The sequence below is a fragment of the Propithecus coquereli genome, unplaced genomic scaffold, assembly GCF_000956105.1.
Source record: "Propithecus coquereli isolate 6110/MARCELLA unplaced genomic scaffold, Pcoq_1.0 Scaffold91, whole genome shotgun sequence".
NCBI classification, from domain to species: domain Eukaryota; kingdom Metazoa; phylum Chordata; class Mammalia; order Primates; family Indriidae; genus Propithecus; species Propithecus coquereli.
Window position 1 is genome coordinate 5,189,810 of NW_012155396.1, and position 17,129 is coordinate 5,206,938.

General features: G+C 39.1%; 1 protein-coding gene across 1 annotated transcript in view; it reads right to left on the bottom strand.

Annotated features, from left to right (window-relative positions):
* The window catches only part of ZC3HC1 (zinc finger, C3HC-type containing 1), a 36,878-nt gene extending 32,989 nt beyond the window's left edge, over positions 1-3,889 (bottom strand). The window contains exons 1-2 of the mRNA XM_012664800.1: positions 3,744-3,889; positions 2,146-2,257 (exon numbers count right to left, since the gene is read on the bottom strand). Of these exons, the coding sequence (XP_012520254.1) occupies positions 2,146-2,257; positions 3,744-3,889 (258 nt within the window). The remainder of the gene's footprint in view (positions 1-2,145; positions 2,258-3,743) is intronic.
* Between the last annotated feature and the right edge of the window lie 13,240 nt (positions 3,890-17,129).

A 17,129-nucleotide genomic window follows, 5' to 3' on the forward strand; every position in this document is an offset into this window, starting at 1 on the left:
AAAAAAAAAAAAATATCAGGATTTAATGCAAGGAATGACAGTAGAAAGATAGTTAAAATATCTTCCCCTTCCTGAGCAATTTAGTCTTAAAGTCATGAGGTGGTGAACAAGGAAGATGTCTGAGCCAGAGGGATGGGGAGAGGCAGCTCAGTACAGGTGTCAGAACCCAAGTGGCATGTAAAGGGCATCCACATGGGGCAGCCCAGTGTGGTATGCTAGGGCCTGAATGGGGTGAAAGGGATTCATGCAGGGAAGGAGATGGTAGGATAGCAGAAATGGGAGATTGATCAAAGAAGTAAATATATTAAGGATAAAAGAAATTAGGCTTCACAATGCTGAATAAGGGAGGGATAAACGGAAAGGAAGAAAACTAGAATGAATCCTGTGGTGTAGAACTGGAATTAGAGATGCCAGCAGGAACTCATAGTTTTTAAAAATATAGAGATAGGCTGGGTATGGTGGCTCATGCCTGCAATGCTAGCACTTTGGGAAGCCAAGGCAGGAGGACTGGAGGCAGGGAGTTCAAGACCAGCCTGAACAACACAGCAAGACCCCATCTCTACAAAAAATTTAAAAATCGCCTGGGCATTGTGGCATGTACCTGTAGTCCAAGCTACTCGGGAGGCTGAGGCAGGAGGATCACTTCAGCCCAGGAACCTGAGGTTGCAGTGAGATACTATGACACCATTGCACTCCAGCCTGGGCAACAGAGTGAGACTGTATCAATAAAAAAAAAAAAAGTGCAATCTCTTTAAAAAATAGATAAAACTCTTGAACTCATATATTGTACTAGGTATGTTTGTAAATAAACTTATGAATGCTTAGTACCTCTTCTCTAAAATATGCAATGTGATCATTGGCACATGCTTATTTTTTTGTTTGGGTAATATTCCAGCATTAGTCTCTTGATCAAAAAATGTGTGTGATTTAGCTTGTTTCATGGTCTTAAATTCTGAGATCTTTGATTCCTAGGTCAGGACCTTGTTAATAGTTTGTGTTGTAAAAGAGAAATGCATACTGCAGATATCTATCTGGATTATAAGGGAAAAAAAAGAAATGCAAACTTGGGAAAAAAAAAAAAACAGCTGGAACTACTAAAGACTTCTGTAAAAGCAAAGTGATATAGACAGCTCTTAAGGTGGCTCCAACGATCCCTGCTTTCTGATATTCATGCCCTCGTATAATCTCCTCCTCTTAAGTATGGGCTGGCCTAGTGACTTGCTTCTAATGAATAAAATATGACAAAAGTGATGGAATGTCACTTCTGAGATTGGGTTACAAAATGAGTCTGGCTTCCATCTTTCTCTCTCACCTGCTGACTCTGTTGGAAGCCAGCTACCAAGTTGTGAACTGTCTCTATAGAGAGGCCCATGAAGCAAGGAATCAAGGGAGGTCCCTGACCAACTGAAGCCTTCAACAGCCACAAGGAAATGAATCCTGCCAACAATCACATGACTGAGCTTGGAATTAGATCCTTTCCTAGTTGAGTCTTGAGATGACAGTGCCCCTGGCCAACCCTGATTGCAGCCTGTGAGAGACCCTGAGCCAGAGGACTCAGCTAAGCTATGCCTGGATTCCTGAGCCACAGAAATTGTAAGATAATAAATGTTTGCTGTTTTAAGTTACTAAATTTTAGGGCAATTTGTTATGTAACAACAGATAACTAATACACAAAGAAAAATCTAGAAAGAGACAGTATAGTAGTAAGTAGAGTCTCAAAAAACATCAGGCTATATAATTCTAGATCTGCCATTTGCTAGCATGTTGATCTTGAGCAAGTCATATAACTTACCCAAAATCGTTTCCTCTTCTGTAAAACAAATATAATAATAATAATAATAATAATAATACCTATTTTCATAGCTAAAGATTAAGTGTGATAATATATATGAAAACACACTATATACTAATATTAGTTATTGTTTCTTCTCTCAGGCTCTTGGTTTTTTCTTCCGTAAAAAGAAAAGGTTAGATAATCTCAAATGTCTCTTTGAAGATAACATACGATGCTGATTTTCCTGTAAAAATATTTTATCAAGATTGATTCTTAAATTTAAAACATCAGAGTAAGGTATAATGCTGTGGAAGAATAACAATCACAGGAGCATGTAGAAAGTGCAACTCACATGAACTAAAAAAGGATATAGAGAATGTTTCCACTCTGCTAAAGAAGGCTTCTTTGCTTGTAGATTCCAATGGAGGTTGTTCTGCTTGGGGTGATCCATTAACTGGCTGAGATGTGGCAGATGTATTTTTCCTAATATAAACGGCAAAACTGTTGGTAATCCTTTTATGGTACTACCCTACTTAAATGTTTTGTATCTAGTTTCTCTACACATCATATTATCAATCACACCAACACTGGATTTTAAGCTTCTTAAAAATCATTTTAGTCATGTCATTCCTCTGCTTAATATTTTCAATGGTTTCACAATACTTACTAAATAAAACCCAAATTCTTCAGTTTGGCATTCAAAACTCTTTATAGTTTGGCCATACCTGAATTTCAATCAATTACTACCTCTACAGTGCTCTCCTAATACTGGCAAAATATTCTACTAGTTCACCCACTGTTCTCTGATTTTGCATAACTTTAGTAAGCACAAAATAATACTTCAGGTATGCTTTATACAATTTGAGCCTCTTCATAAATTTAACTCTTATTAGCAGAAAAAACAATTTTGATATTTCTACCTGGATAGACCCTTGATACTACTATTGAGAAACTACTGAGAAAATTCAAATAGAAGTAAGTATATTTTGGAGATTTCATGAAAAAAATTCAGAGAGAAAAAAATCAGCAAAGCAATTCTTTCATTTTCAGTGAAAGGCATTTCAACAGTGCCTAGGAGTGGGGATGAGGAGTTGAAATTGCTGAAAGACAAGTTATTTTAATAAAAATAGGATTATACCAAAAATTATAACTCTAAAGAAATAAATTTATTCTAAGAATCTCTCTCAGAGATTCCGAAGAGCCTTGGGGAAGTATGTCTTGGGAAAAATTCAGAGGATCCATAAACTTGGATGGGAAAAAAAGGACATTTATTTCACTTTTCACTAGCCTCTGAGATTTAGCATTTCCTTTGATTATGAATGAAGGTAAAAAACTATAGTAGTATTAGTAGTACCTGTAACTTTGTCATCAATGGAAATAATTTTCTCACATTACGGTTGTTGCACATGTTTTGAAATAACGTTCATGTTCATCACTACTTCAAAATGATGGTTGATGACAGACATACCACTAGATATTATTAATATAAACTATTTAATAAAAAGGCACGTTATTGTATAACTTTTTCTTTAACTATCTTGATAACTACATTCCAACGTAATTGGTTCCCTTTATAATCCTACGTAATTTACTTTAAGCATTTAACAACACTACTCTGAAAGAGTGTTCACAAGCTTCATCACACTGCCGAAGAGGTCCACAGCACAAAAAAGGTTAAGAACGCCAACGAAGAGAAGTCAGGTGCGCTCAGTTAATGGTCCTCTCTTTTTCCTTCCAAAAATATATGCCCTATGGCAAAATTCTGCCCGTTGTGCGGAATTCAGTACATCCAAGAGAAAGATAGAAGCCGACCAAGCTTAGTAACCCCAGTCTCTTTCAGATCCCAAGAAGCCATCCCCACCAACTGAGTCGCCGACAGAGGAGACCCCCAATCCCCGCTCCAGGCCTGTGTTCCCCAAGCCCTCCCCAGTCTTCCAGCACCGGACCCAGGGTTGACTCGTGAACTCACGCGTCCACGCCTCCCTCTTCCGGAGCAATCCCCTCATCTATCAGCTGCCGGATTTTCTGGGGGGTCCCTTCTGGGGAGCGAACGACTGCACCCCAATTCCTTTCAACCCCCGCGGCAAACGCTTCTCCCTCACTGGGCGCCGCCATCTCGGTCCGTTGGCGAGTAGCTTCCCCCGCGGGTTTGAAGGCTCAGGAACTTCCGTTCTGGGCGGTTAAAATCCGCCACCTCCTGAAGCTGCCAAACCGCGGGACCCACCCCTTCCTCGTCATCTTAGAATGTTACAGCCAGAGTTTGAGGAGAGCTGTAGTATTTAGGACAACCTAGATTAATCGTTTCCTTTATGAATTAACATATTTAGGTTGATAAGAGATTTTCAGAGCGATGTCTCTTCAAATTAAGCAGGGACGAGGGGCTCAATTTAGTTTTCAAGTAATTAACTCATAGGGCCCTCCTAAGTTACGTCTTTTTACAAGTGAGGACCCTCACTTTTTACAAGTGGTGACCCTCACTTGAGAGCAAATAATTTGGAATCCTTTTTAGAAACCGTGTTATGGGTGGATTTAGAAATCTGTGGCATTTGACACTATTGAGCACTCCCTCCTTCTTTTGTCCAACAAATATTGAAAGTGTTCTACTAACACTGTTCCAGGCACTAGCAATGGCAGTAGTGAGATGTAGGTAGTTCTTAGTGGAGTTAGATATCAAACAATTACGTTTTTCTGTAGTTTTAAAATTATGATTATAAGTGCTCCAAAACAGATGCACCGAAGAGTATATTAGGAGAACCTTATTTAGTTTGCAGATTTTCCTGAGAAAATCAGGTGCTGGAGCTAAGATGACTGAGACTGTAGGAAAGAAATCTGCACAGAATCTTCCAACACCCCAGTTTGGAAGACTGATATGACTGAACAATGGGCAAAGAGGACGGTGTGATCGCGCCCTACCCTTCCAGCTCCTGACTCTAACAAGCACCTGCAACCTATTGATCTAACCACTTTTCCACTGTTCCTAAAACCACCACCACCATTGTTTCTTCTCTGCTTAGCCAGCTTAAATTTTGCAAAGGAATGATGATGATTAGCAGTAAGTATTCATTATTCATTTATATGATGATATCATTATCATTCTTTTGCAAAACTTGGATATGGACTGATAATTAGTTAATTTTGTTATATGTGATAATGGCATTGTGGCTATGGTTTTTTTTTTGTTTTTTTTTTGAGACAGAGTCTCACTGTGTTGCCTGGGCTAGAGTGCCGTGGCGTCATCTTAGCTCACAGCAACCTCAAACTCCTGGGCTCAAGTGATCCTCCTGCCTCAGCCTCCCCAGTAGCTGGGACTACAGGCATGTGCCACCATGCCCGGCTAGTTTTTTCTATATATTTTTAGTTGTCCAATTAATTTCTTTCTATTTTTAGTAGAGACGGAGTCTCGCTCTTGCTCAGGCTGGTTTCGAACTCCTGAGCTCAAACAATCCGCCCACTTCGGCCTCCCAGAGAGCTAGGATTACAGGTGTGAGCCACCGCGCCCGGCCGTGGCTATGGTTTTTAAAAGTCCTTTATTAGAGATACATCTTGAGGTATTTATGGGTAAACTGGAATGATGTCTGACATTTGCTTTGAAATTCTGCAGGAAAAGAAAACATGTGGAGGAGTAGATGAAAGAAGATTGTAAAATGTTTTTAACTGTAAGATTTGGATAATAGACTCATGGGTCCATTATGTCATTCTTTCTACTATTGAGTGTGTTTGACAATAACATAATAAAAAGCAAAATAAATTAAACTAAAAAATACATACTCTTGAATACCTTCTCAATTTCCTTGAACATCTCTTGCTTTATAGTACTCACTTGGCAAAACCTCAATCGCAATGGAATTCAATTCCCTACTTCTCTGATCCTGTACCCATACAGCTAAATGTGGCTAAAGAAAAAGAACATGCTAACTTGGTTCTCTTTATATTCCCGACCTGAAATGGAACCTTAATTTGGCCCAATAGTCAGACTAAATTTCTTTAGTCCACTTCCCCTCCCACTTTCATAGATGACTATTTTATACTTTTCTCCTCAGACACATTCAACACTTCCACCTATCCATCCTCCCTTTCTGCTAATGATCTTGCATCCCATTTCACTTAAAAAAAGTGAAACAATCAGAAGAGAACTTCCACCACCACATGTACCCACTAGCATATAGAATATCGAGAATTTTTTTTTTTTTTAGACAGAGTCTCACTCTGTTGCGCGAGCTAGAGTGCCGTGGCGTCATCCTAGCTCACCGCAACCTCAAACTCCTGGGCTCAAGCAATCCTCCTGCCTCAGCCTCCCGAGTAGCTGGGACTACAGGCATGCACCACAATGCCCAGCTAATTTTTTCTATATATTTTTAGTTGTCCAGCTAATTTCTTTCTATTTTTTTTTTCTTTTTAGTAGAGACGGGGTCTCGCTCTTGCTCAGGCAACCTCAGACTCATGTCTGGATAATTTTTTCTGTTTTTCGTAGAGACAGGTTCTTGCTATGTTGCTCAGGATGATCTTGAACTTCCAGCCTCCAGCGATCCTTCTGCCTTGGCTTCATAAAGTGCTAGAATTACAGGTGTGAGACAGCATGCTCTATAAACCTTCTAAAGGATTTGGACTTCACCCTAAAAGCCAAAGGCAGTCATTGAAAGACTTTAAGTATCACAATAACATGAACAGTTGTGTATTTTGGGAAAAATCACTCAGAAGACTGTGTAAAGAGTGGAGGGGAGCCAAGATAGAATACACAGTGACCATTAGAGGGTTGCTGACAAAGCCCTGGCAGAACAGAGGCAATGGTGGGCTAAGACTGGGATGAAGATAACCTAAGTGGGCAGATGCAAGCTATATTTTGGATCTGGAAACAACAGGACTTGGTGATGAGTTATACATGGCAGGTGAGGAATAAGTTTCAAGGAGGCCTCAGGCCCGAACAAGTGATTGAAAGATATACACAGTTGGCATATATCTGTGGGTTCCACATCTATGGATTCAACCAACTGTGGGTTGACAATATTTACAGAAAAAAAAAAGGATGGTTGCATCTGTACTGAACATGTACAGATCTTTTTTCCTTGTCATTGTTCTCTAAACAATACATTATAACAACTATTCACATAAAATTTACATTGTTTTAGGTATCATAAGTAATCTAGAGTTGATTTAGATGTTTATAGGTTATAAGCAAATACTGTATCTTTTTATATAAGGGACTTGAGCATCCATGGATTTTGAGGGAGGTATTTGAGGGGGGTCCTGGAACCAATATCCTGAGATACTAAGGGATGATTATATATATTGACACATAAATGCTTATTTCTTTATATTTACTATACACACACACACACACACACACACACACACACACACACACATACCATATATATATTTGGGGGGGGTGAGACATTTTGTTTTTTTTTTCTATAATTCCCCAGTGCCTAACACACAAATATTCAAAAGATGTCAATTTTAAGACATGAATCAATAAATACTTCCAAAATTTCCAATTTTCAAATAGTCATTTGGTAAGTGTGATGTGAAGGAAAGAGTTATGGAGTCAGGGATGGCCCCACAATCCAACTGCCATCACTAAGCATGTGGCCTTGGGGTCAAATAACCTCTGGTTATGAGATTAAATGAGATAATGTATATAACAATGGTTGGTGCTTGGTAAGTACTAGTTTTCTTCCTAAGCATTTTAGCGTAGGAGGTGGAAGAAGTGATGCATCACCCCATTCCCTTTCAGGAATGAAGAACTGATCTCCGCAGCCACTGGGAGTGCCAGCAGCAGGAAGCCCTTGGCCATCATCAGTTCCTTCAAGAGTTACTTGACTCAAGGGAGCCATTTCTCCTGAGGTCACCCCTACTCCCTTCCTGGGACATCCTGCATCCAGGGACTAATCAACATGGAGTTATGAAAGGCCCAGCCTCCCCTGCCCCCAGTCCCTACTCAGGACAATGCTGAAGGGCCACCCAGCTTTAGAGTTTCCTGCAGGGTCCCTTGGGGCCTCCCTTGAGACTACATCACACACAGTCCAGCTTCTCCTCCTGCCCGATTCTGCTTCCTCTCCCTCCTTGCCATGGTGTTGATCCAAGAGCCCTCCCCCAAACCTTCTGCATGCTAATCTCCCTCTTAGCGTCTGCTTATCCATTTTGTCTATCCAGGGGAAGCAGACAGCTCTATGGATAGCTCCACTGTTAGGCTATCTTTAGTTTTGTGTGTGGTTTTTAATGTGACAACGCACATAAATTTAAACTGATAAGGTTTTTATGATATGCAGAACCTCTCTTGTTAGGAATGCATCAAACACACTATGTTTGCTAGTATAATTCTTTCATGAAGTAGAAAAAGGTGTCAAAAAGCAAAATTTCTATTTTTAGTAAAAATTTAATTTCTGTAAACCATGACACCAAATAGATTTCAATTTTATTTATTTTTAAAATTAATTTTTTAGAGATGGGAGTCTTACTATGCTGCCCAGGCTGCTCTTGAATTTTTGGGCTCAAGCGATCCTCCCAACTGAGCCTCCCAAGTAGCTGGGACTGCAGGTGAGAACCACCACACCTGGCTCAATAGGTTTTTAAGTGGGTACACATTTATCAAACATTTTCATTTCTTACAGGCTACTTTTTATTGATATATAACTCACATAACATGAAATTCACTCTTTAATGTGTAAACACGTCAGTGGTTTTTATATATTCACAGATACATGCAACTATCGCCACTAATTCTGGAACATTTTATTACTTCCAAAGGAAACCCTATACTATTAGCAGTTACTCCCATTCCTCCCTCCTCACCATTCCCCTGCCCCTGGCAATCACTAATTTACTTTTGGTCACTATGGATTTGCCTATTCTGGACATTTAATACAGATGGAGTTATACAATATGTGGGTTTTGTGTCTGGCTTCTTTCACTCAGCACAATGTTTTCAAGATTCATCCATGTTGTAGCACGTATTAGTATTGTCCTTCTTTATATGGCTGAACAATATTCCATTGTATAGATATATTTGTTTTGTTTATCACTTCATCCACTGATAAACATTTGGGTTGTTTATACTTTTTGGCTATTATGAATAATGCTACTATGAAAATTTGTGTAGAGGTTTTTGTGTGCACATATGTTTTCAGTTCTCTTGGGTATATATCAAGGAGTAAAATTTCTGGATCGTATGGTAATTCTATATTTGACATTTTGAGAAACTGTCAAAATGCTTTCCAAAATGGCTGCACCATTTTACAATCCCACTAACAACATATGAGTGTTCCAATTTCTCCACATCCTAGCCAACATTTATTATTGCCTGTCTTTTTTATTTTAGCTATTCTAGTGAGTATGGAGTCGTATCTCATTGTGGTTTCTATTTGCATTTCCCTAATGATTAATGATGTTGAATAACTTTTCATGTACTTATTGGCCATTTGAAATAGCTATTCATGTCCTTTGCCCATTTTTTTTTTTTTTTTGAGACAGAGTCTCACTGTGTTGCCCGGGCTAGAGTGCCGTGGCATCATCCTAGCTCACAGCAACCTCAAACTCCTGGGCTCAAGCAATCCTTCTGCCTCAGCCTCCCGGATAGCTGGGACTACAGGCATGCGCCACCATGCCCGGCTAATTTTTTCTATATATTTTTAGTTGTCCGATTAATTTCTTTGTATTTTTAATTGAGACGGGGTCTCGCTCTTGCTCAGGCTGGTTTCGAACTCCTGAGCTCAAACAATCCGCCCGCCTCGGCCTCCCAGAGTGCTAGGATTACAGGCGTGAGCCACCGCGCCCGGCCCATATTGTGTGTTTTGAATGAAGACTTTCCCCAATATATTCCTTTGTCTTTTTCATTTATCCATCTGGCATTTCCAGTGAACTTTTGAATTTTGAAGGCACCAAATAAAATATCAGGATCATGGAAAGAGTTTTTATCCATTTATTTATAGTTCACCTTCTTCCAAACCAGTTTGAGAAAGAGTAGGATTTTCATAAAGTAGCATTCTGAATTGATACAGTATTTACAGAACAAAACCTGTATGAATACTTTTTATCTTTTTTGCATATTTCTTATTTTATCAATCAGGTTGAAGCACCTCAAAGGCCAATGTAATTTCTCATCCCTCTTTAAATCCCCAGCACTTTGTATAGTACCTTTGAATTCAGAAGACACTCAGTGGGTGTGTGTGTGTGTGTGTGTGTGTGTGTGTGCTTTAATGATTATAATTATGCCCAAGAGCTGGTTGATTCCATGGTAAGATTAAGCCTAGAAAGTAGGCATAGGCCCATGCTATGAAACAGCTCTCAGGAGTGACAGTATACTGTGATTCCCTCATCATATGTTGCCCACGATCATCCTCAGTAAATCTACAGCATTCTGGTTTATCTGAAATACTGTATGGGCAGTGCCATCCTCAGGGATGGCATCACTCCATTAAGGGTACTAAGAGACCTATACCTGGAGATACTCTGTTTGACCTCTTTTTCCTGCTCATATTGTATAAGCAGAGCTTGAGATGTGTGTGGGAGAATTCCAGCTCTTTGATTATACATAATTCTATATATTTTCCTTGTTTGGGAGTGGGTGCAGGCATTTAAAGAGCACCTGATACAATATCTTCTCACTGTCATTTTCTCCTTGCTAGAGGTTCTCTTCTATTCAACAAATATTTATCGAGTAACCCTGTGGAAGGGTTGGGCACCGGAGCTGGGCAATGCAAAGAATAGCATAGGCCCTGCTTCAAAGCAGTTTATAATCTGGTGATATGGAGTTAGGGGAGGTGGCAGAGGGACATGGTGGGAATCATTAGTAATAGAGAGGGCCAGAAGGAATGCTTGATTATGAAAGTAAGACCAAACCCCAAATAATTATAATACAGAGTAGACTCAGATACATTCAAGGGAATGGGGGTATAACCGGAGTTGGGAAGAAACCATTCTGATCCGTCTTAGTTTCCTTTGTTGCTCTCACCATTAGAACCTAGTATAGAATTGTTCACTTAGTAATTCAACAAAAATTTATTGAACATATACCATGTACCAGGTACTGTTCTAGGTGCTGAGGATGTAGCAAGGAGTTTATATTGTAATGAGTGGGACAGAAAATAAACAAAAAAGAACTTCAGAAAGTGACACATGGACTAATGTGACTAAATTTGTGTGGTAGTTGCATAAAAACCTCTCACCTGACTGACCTTTTGGTTCTTTTGACTCATATTCTAAAGTCATGCTTGTTTGGCCACAAATCATGGGCTCTTGAGTAACGTGGGCACTAAAAAAATCAAGGAATCAATACAGGCAACTGAGTTCAACCCTCTCATTTTACAGAGGAGCAAATGGTCCAGAAAGCCGAGGAGGCTTGCCTCGTGTTCAGGAGCAGTTTTGGGCAAAAACCCCCTTCCCATTAGCAAGTGAAGTTCAGATTTTGGATGTTTTCTAGAATAACTTGTTTTCTCAGAGATTTTCATTTCTAAGTTTATTATCAGGTAAGTACAAGAACATTACCAATAAGAATAAGGTAATTACCATAAAAATTTCTTTGAAATACTTTCCAAATTTTTGATCCAAACAAAGCCAAGTTCAATAGAATATTGTTGTTGACATTACTGAATGGATTCAGTCTTCTTCTGGTGTTCTATTGTTTTACTACAAAAGTTCTTCCCCTACCTCTTTTTTTAATTGTGGCAAAAAATATATAACATTAAATTTACCATTTAAACCATTTTTAAATGTACAATTCAGTGTCATTAATTCCACACAATGTTGTACAACAATCACCAATATTTATTTTCAAAAGTTTTTCATTACCCCAAACAAATTCTATAACCATTAAGCAAACACCTCCCATTCCTTCCTTCCTCCAGCCTCTGGTAACCTCTAATTTACTTTATTTTTATTTTTTGGAGACAAAGTCTTGCTCTGTTGCCCAGGCTAGAGTGCAGTGCTGTCATCATAGCTCACTGCAACCTCAAACTCCTGGGCTAAAGCAATTGTCCTGCCTCAGCTTCCCAAGTAGCTGGGATTACAGGTGCTCACCACCATACCAGGCTAATTTTTCTTTTTCTTTCTTTCTTTCTTTTTGTAGAAATAGGATCTTGCTATGTTGCTCTGGCTGGTCTCAAACTCCTAGCCTCAAGTGATCCTCCCACCTCAGTCTCCCGAGTGCTAGGATTACAGCCGTTAGCCACTGTGCCTGGCCCTTTGCCCATTTTTTAATTGGGTTGCTTAGTTTTTTGTTGTTGAGTTTTAGGAGTTCTTTATATATTCTTGATATTAAACACTTATCAGATATATAATTTGCAAATATTTTTCCCATTCTGTTTGTTGTCTTTTCACTTTCTTCATAATGTCCTTTGATGTATAAAAGTTTAAAATTTTGATGAAACTCAATTTATTTATTTTTTGCTTTTGTTGCTTATGTCTTTGGTGTCATATCTAAAAGTTTGTTGCCAAATCCAAGGTCATGAAGATTCACATCTATGTTTTCTTTTAACAGTTCTATGGCTTTAGCTCTTACATTTAGATCATTGATCCATTTTGAGTTAATTTTTATATATGGTGTGATATAGGGGTCCAAGATGGTTCTTTTGCATGTGGAAATCCAGTTGCTCCAGTACCATTTGTTGAAGAGACTATTCTTTCCCCATTGAATGGATCTGGCACCCTTGTAAAAATTGGCCATAGGTGTATGGATCACTGCCTGTTTTTAATGGGGTATGTTGACTACTGTTTTTAATTTCATTGTTACATGGCATTCATGGTTTGTATTCCTCCAGGAATGCCTTAAGTCTATGAGACTTTGGTTATATTTCTCTTGTACTAAAGGAATTAAACATGATTATGTTTTTTTCCTGAGAGATTTCCAGGTTTATTTGCAGCTTCGAGAATGTATAAAACCATGAGTCTGACTCCTTTTACCTGCCCAAGTCTTTTTGCCTTTACACTGATGAAATGATCTGGCCCATGATTCACTTTCCTTATGCTAACGTTCTGTGACTCTTGGGTTACACCGACCTTGCAGTGTTTTTCTTACTCAGTATCCTGTTTGTATACAAGACCTGTTCCGTACTTCCTCTGCTCATGTGTTACTTTCCTACCTACACTAACATTGTGACTAAATTGTGTACCCTCTCCAAATTCATGTGGAAGTCCTAACCCCTAGTACCCCAGAATGTGACCATGTTTGGAGATAGGGCCTTTAAAGAACTAATTAAGTTAAAAAGAGACCGTTAGGGTGAACCCTAATCCAATTTGACTGGTGTTCTTATAAGAAGAGGAGATTTGGACACACAAAGAGACACCAGGGATGTGTGTGCACAGAGCAAGGGGACCGGCTTCAGATCAAACCAACCTGGATCAATGTCTTGATCTTAGACTTCTAGCCTCCAGAATTGTGAGAATATAAATTTAAGACAGTTTGTGGTATTTTATTATGGCAGCCCTAGCAAACTAATACACCTAGGAGATGAATATAGGTGGGAAAAAAAGTGCCATTACCTTTATAATCTTCTAACTGAAATTTAGCATTTCCATCAATTATAAATGTAGGCAACAAACCACAGTAGTATTAACTGAACTATAACTCTCTCACCAGTGGAAATCCAGATATTTTCATATCCCATTACGGTTACTGCAAATTCATTCAAACATTGTTTATTCCCTATTTTAAACTACAATAGTTATTAGACTCCCATTTGACTTGTTATTTAATGTGGTAAAGAGGCATATTAATTACTATATCACAAATTAAATTCTTTTAATATTTTGATATCTATATTCAGTAAAATTGGTTTCCTTTGTAATCCTATACATTTTATTTTATGCATTAAAAAATTATTTTGCAAAAATGTCCATAGGCTCTACCAGGCTAATGGAGGTTAAGAACCTCTGATCTAAGCAGTAATATTTTCATGGAGAAACCAAAAGAGTGTCCTGGGAACAAATCCCTCAGGGCAGATCAAAGTCAGTGGGACTTTCTCAACCTACTGTGTAATGTGGTTGACATGGGTAGACCCAGAGCCACTCAGACCTCGACCAATTATCTTTCCCATTTAGAGAAATCCCCCTCTCACCCCCTAATTTTTTGTTCGTTTTTTGTTTTTTCTTTTTTGAGACAGAGTCTTGCTCTGTCACCCTGGCTAGAGTACGGTGGTGTCATCATACCTCACTGCAGCTTCAAAATCCTGGGCTCAAGTGATTCTTCTGCCTCAGCCTCCTGAGTAGCTGGGACCAAAGGAGCCTGCAACCGTGCCTGGCTAATTTTTCTATTTTTTTGTAAAGATGGGGTCTCAGTCTTGCTCAGGCTGGTCTTGAACTCCTGACCTCAAGCGATCCTCCTGCCTCAGCCTCCCAGGGTGCTAAGAGTATAGGTGTGAGCCACTGCACCCACCCCAGCTAGGTTTTTTTTGTGCATATGGGGTCTCACTATGTTGACCAGGCTGGTCTTGAACGCCTGGCCTCAAATGATCCTCCTGCCTTGGCTTCCCAAAGTGCTGGGATTACAGGCATGAGTCATGGCAGCCGGCCTCTTTTTTTTTTTTTCAGTGAAAAATTGTTCATATGCTGAAGGCTACTCCAACTTTGTTTTTATTTATTTGGAATCCTTGACTTTCTTTAACACATTTTTGTTTGATTTTTGCTGTGCTTTTTAAAAAAGTTATATTTTAAACTCACAATGTACTGATTTCGAGCTGAGAGATCTTTGCTCATTTTTTTCACCGATGGTGACAAAAGAATGGCTGCAGGTTAAAAAAAAAAAAAAGAATAACAAAGTTCTGTTAAAAAAAAAGAATAACAACGTATAGAGCTCTCCAAGACATATTGTATAAAAGAACAAAAAGCCATCTGTAGAATACATTCTGTACAATCCCATTTATGTAATAAACAAAAATAGAATACCTACATAGGTCCACATATGTGTATGTATATACATAGAAAAAGATCTGGAAGGATAGATATCAAACTGTCAACAGTCTTTTGCAGAGAAAGTACAATTGGGGGAAGGGGGAAGGGGAGAGTTTCATTTTTTCTATATATTCTTCTATTTATTGAAGATTATATGATAAGGAAGTATTCATTATTTTTAAAATTAAATTTTATAATTTAAAACTTATTCAATAACTTAAAAAACTGGCTGGGCACGGTGACTCACGCCTATAATCCTAGCACTCTGGGAGGCCGAGGCGGGTGGATCGTTTGAGCTCAGGAGTTCGAGACTAGCCTGAGCAAGAGGGAGACCCCGTCTCTACTAAAAATAGAAAAAATTAGCTGGGCAACTAAACACAGAAAAATTAGCTGGGTGTAACGTCATGCGCCTGTAGTCCCAGCTACTTGGTAGGCTGAGGCAGGAGGATTGCTTCAGCCCAGGAGTTTGAGGTTGCTGTGAGCTAGGTGGATGCCATGGCACTCTAGTCCAGGCAACAGAGTAAGACTCTGTCTCAAAAAAAAAAACCTTAAAAACTACAGTTTGATTCTGTTTTAGTCCTTGAATTACAAAACACTGCTAAAAGAGCATTGCCTTTATAATTGATGGTTATAAAACCATGTGACTTAGTGCTAGAACTATATTGCATTTAAATCATAGTCTAAACAGGAATTCCAAACTTTAATTATAGTGCTTTTGAACACACATAATGTGACATGGTAGATCTTTAATGAGGCAGGTAGAAGGTATTTGGGAGCAGAGGTCTTTTCCCTGAGGCTGCTGTTTATAGGCACCTTCACCCATGGCAGTGAACAGCCTCCCTCATAAATTCTCAACTCAATTCACTGTAGCTGGAGCGATCTTTGAAAACACAAATCTGATCATGTCACTTCTCTGCTTAAAGCCTTAGATGGCTCCTCGCTCCATTAGGATTCAATCCAAGCTTCTTGATGAAGTTTACCTTTTCAATGTCATCTCAAGCAGACTTGTTTCACCCCTTTTCCACTCTAGAATGGCACATAATGTCTCACCTCTTATTTTGTGACACTACCAGTGGTTGATGCTTAATAGGTTGATCTCTTAATTCATTAGCGACTGCAAAATGGTGATATTCCATCATTCTTTGTTTATTACATGGAATATTCCTACAAAGAAAAATTCCTCTCATCTATTTGGTTACTCAATGGTACAGTTTCTTTAGAAAACTTACCATTTATTCATTTTGGTTTTCATATTTTAGAGCCATAGACTTTTTTTTTTTGAGGTCTTAACATTGTCATAAGCAATGTTAATGCAATGTTATAATGCTTAATGGCTACAACACCTCTGCCTGCAGGGACTGGCAGTAGGAGAAAAAGGAGACAGGGCTACTGTCGACTTCAAATCTGCACGCCAAGACCCAAGGCGTATATGTCTTCAGCTTTAGCCATGTTTCTCTCTTTTTCCTGCGCAACACGTAAGCTTCTCCTTACAAAAGAAAAAAAAAATCCATCAGATCTAAGGACCTTGAAAAGTTTTTGTTTTCTTTGAGGAATTTAATATAAAACATCGGTGAATAGTTCGTGTTTTCCCACTTTGCATTGCGCTCAGTAAGTTCAGAGGCAAAATTTGTTTAATTTTGGAACAATCGGAATTCCTCATCTGCATATCTACATTTTTCTTTGATCTCAATCTTCCGTCCCTGTTCCTGCCTTTTATTTAATTTTACATTTCCATTTGACTATATATATTCTAAGCTGATTAAAATTTTCTACGAGCAAAAAAGGGGTTGATCGAACAAAATCATTTGCATAGCCATGAGTTATCTATGAGTGTACCTTTTCCTTGGCACTCTACACACTGCCGTGTGTCATTTGAAAAATCTCTACTAATTAGCTAGAAATAGTTTCTCGTTGGGGTTTTAATTTGTATTTCTAAGATTATTGGTGAGACTGTTTGTTTGCTTGGGACGTGGCTTATAAAGGGAGTAATTCAGCCAATCTATTTAAAAGACAAATGAAACCCAGAAATGTCTCATTCTTACATTTAAGCTTTGACTCCGCCCCCGGGTCCCCCTCTCCTCTCCCAAGCGATCCTTTTGTGCGTGTCAACCGTTAGGGAATGGGATCTTAGTCTGCAAAGCTGGCAGAACACTGTACTACCCCAAATGTGTGTATTATGTGCAAATCTTGCGTCTGACAGCAATGCTTATGGGAAAGAGTTCCAGGATCCTAACCTGTCCGCAGTACTGGCCAGCTCCGGGAGTCCTTCTGCAGGCGTGGCCTCTGTCGCTCGGTCTTCGATTGGCCCTCCTGACCCCACTGCGGTTGATGCGAGCGATGAGTGGCTGCTTCTGCCTTTCTCTCCTCCCACTTTTTTTTTAGCCATAGCTATGGTTACCACGTCTCTCTCCGCCTCCCTTCACCTACTAAGAAGACGACTGGCCATTGGCTGCCTTGCCAAGACGATCAGTCA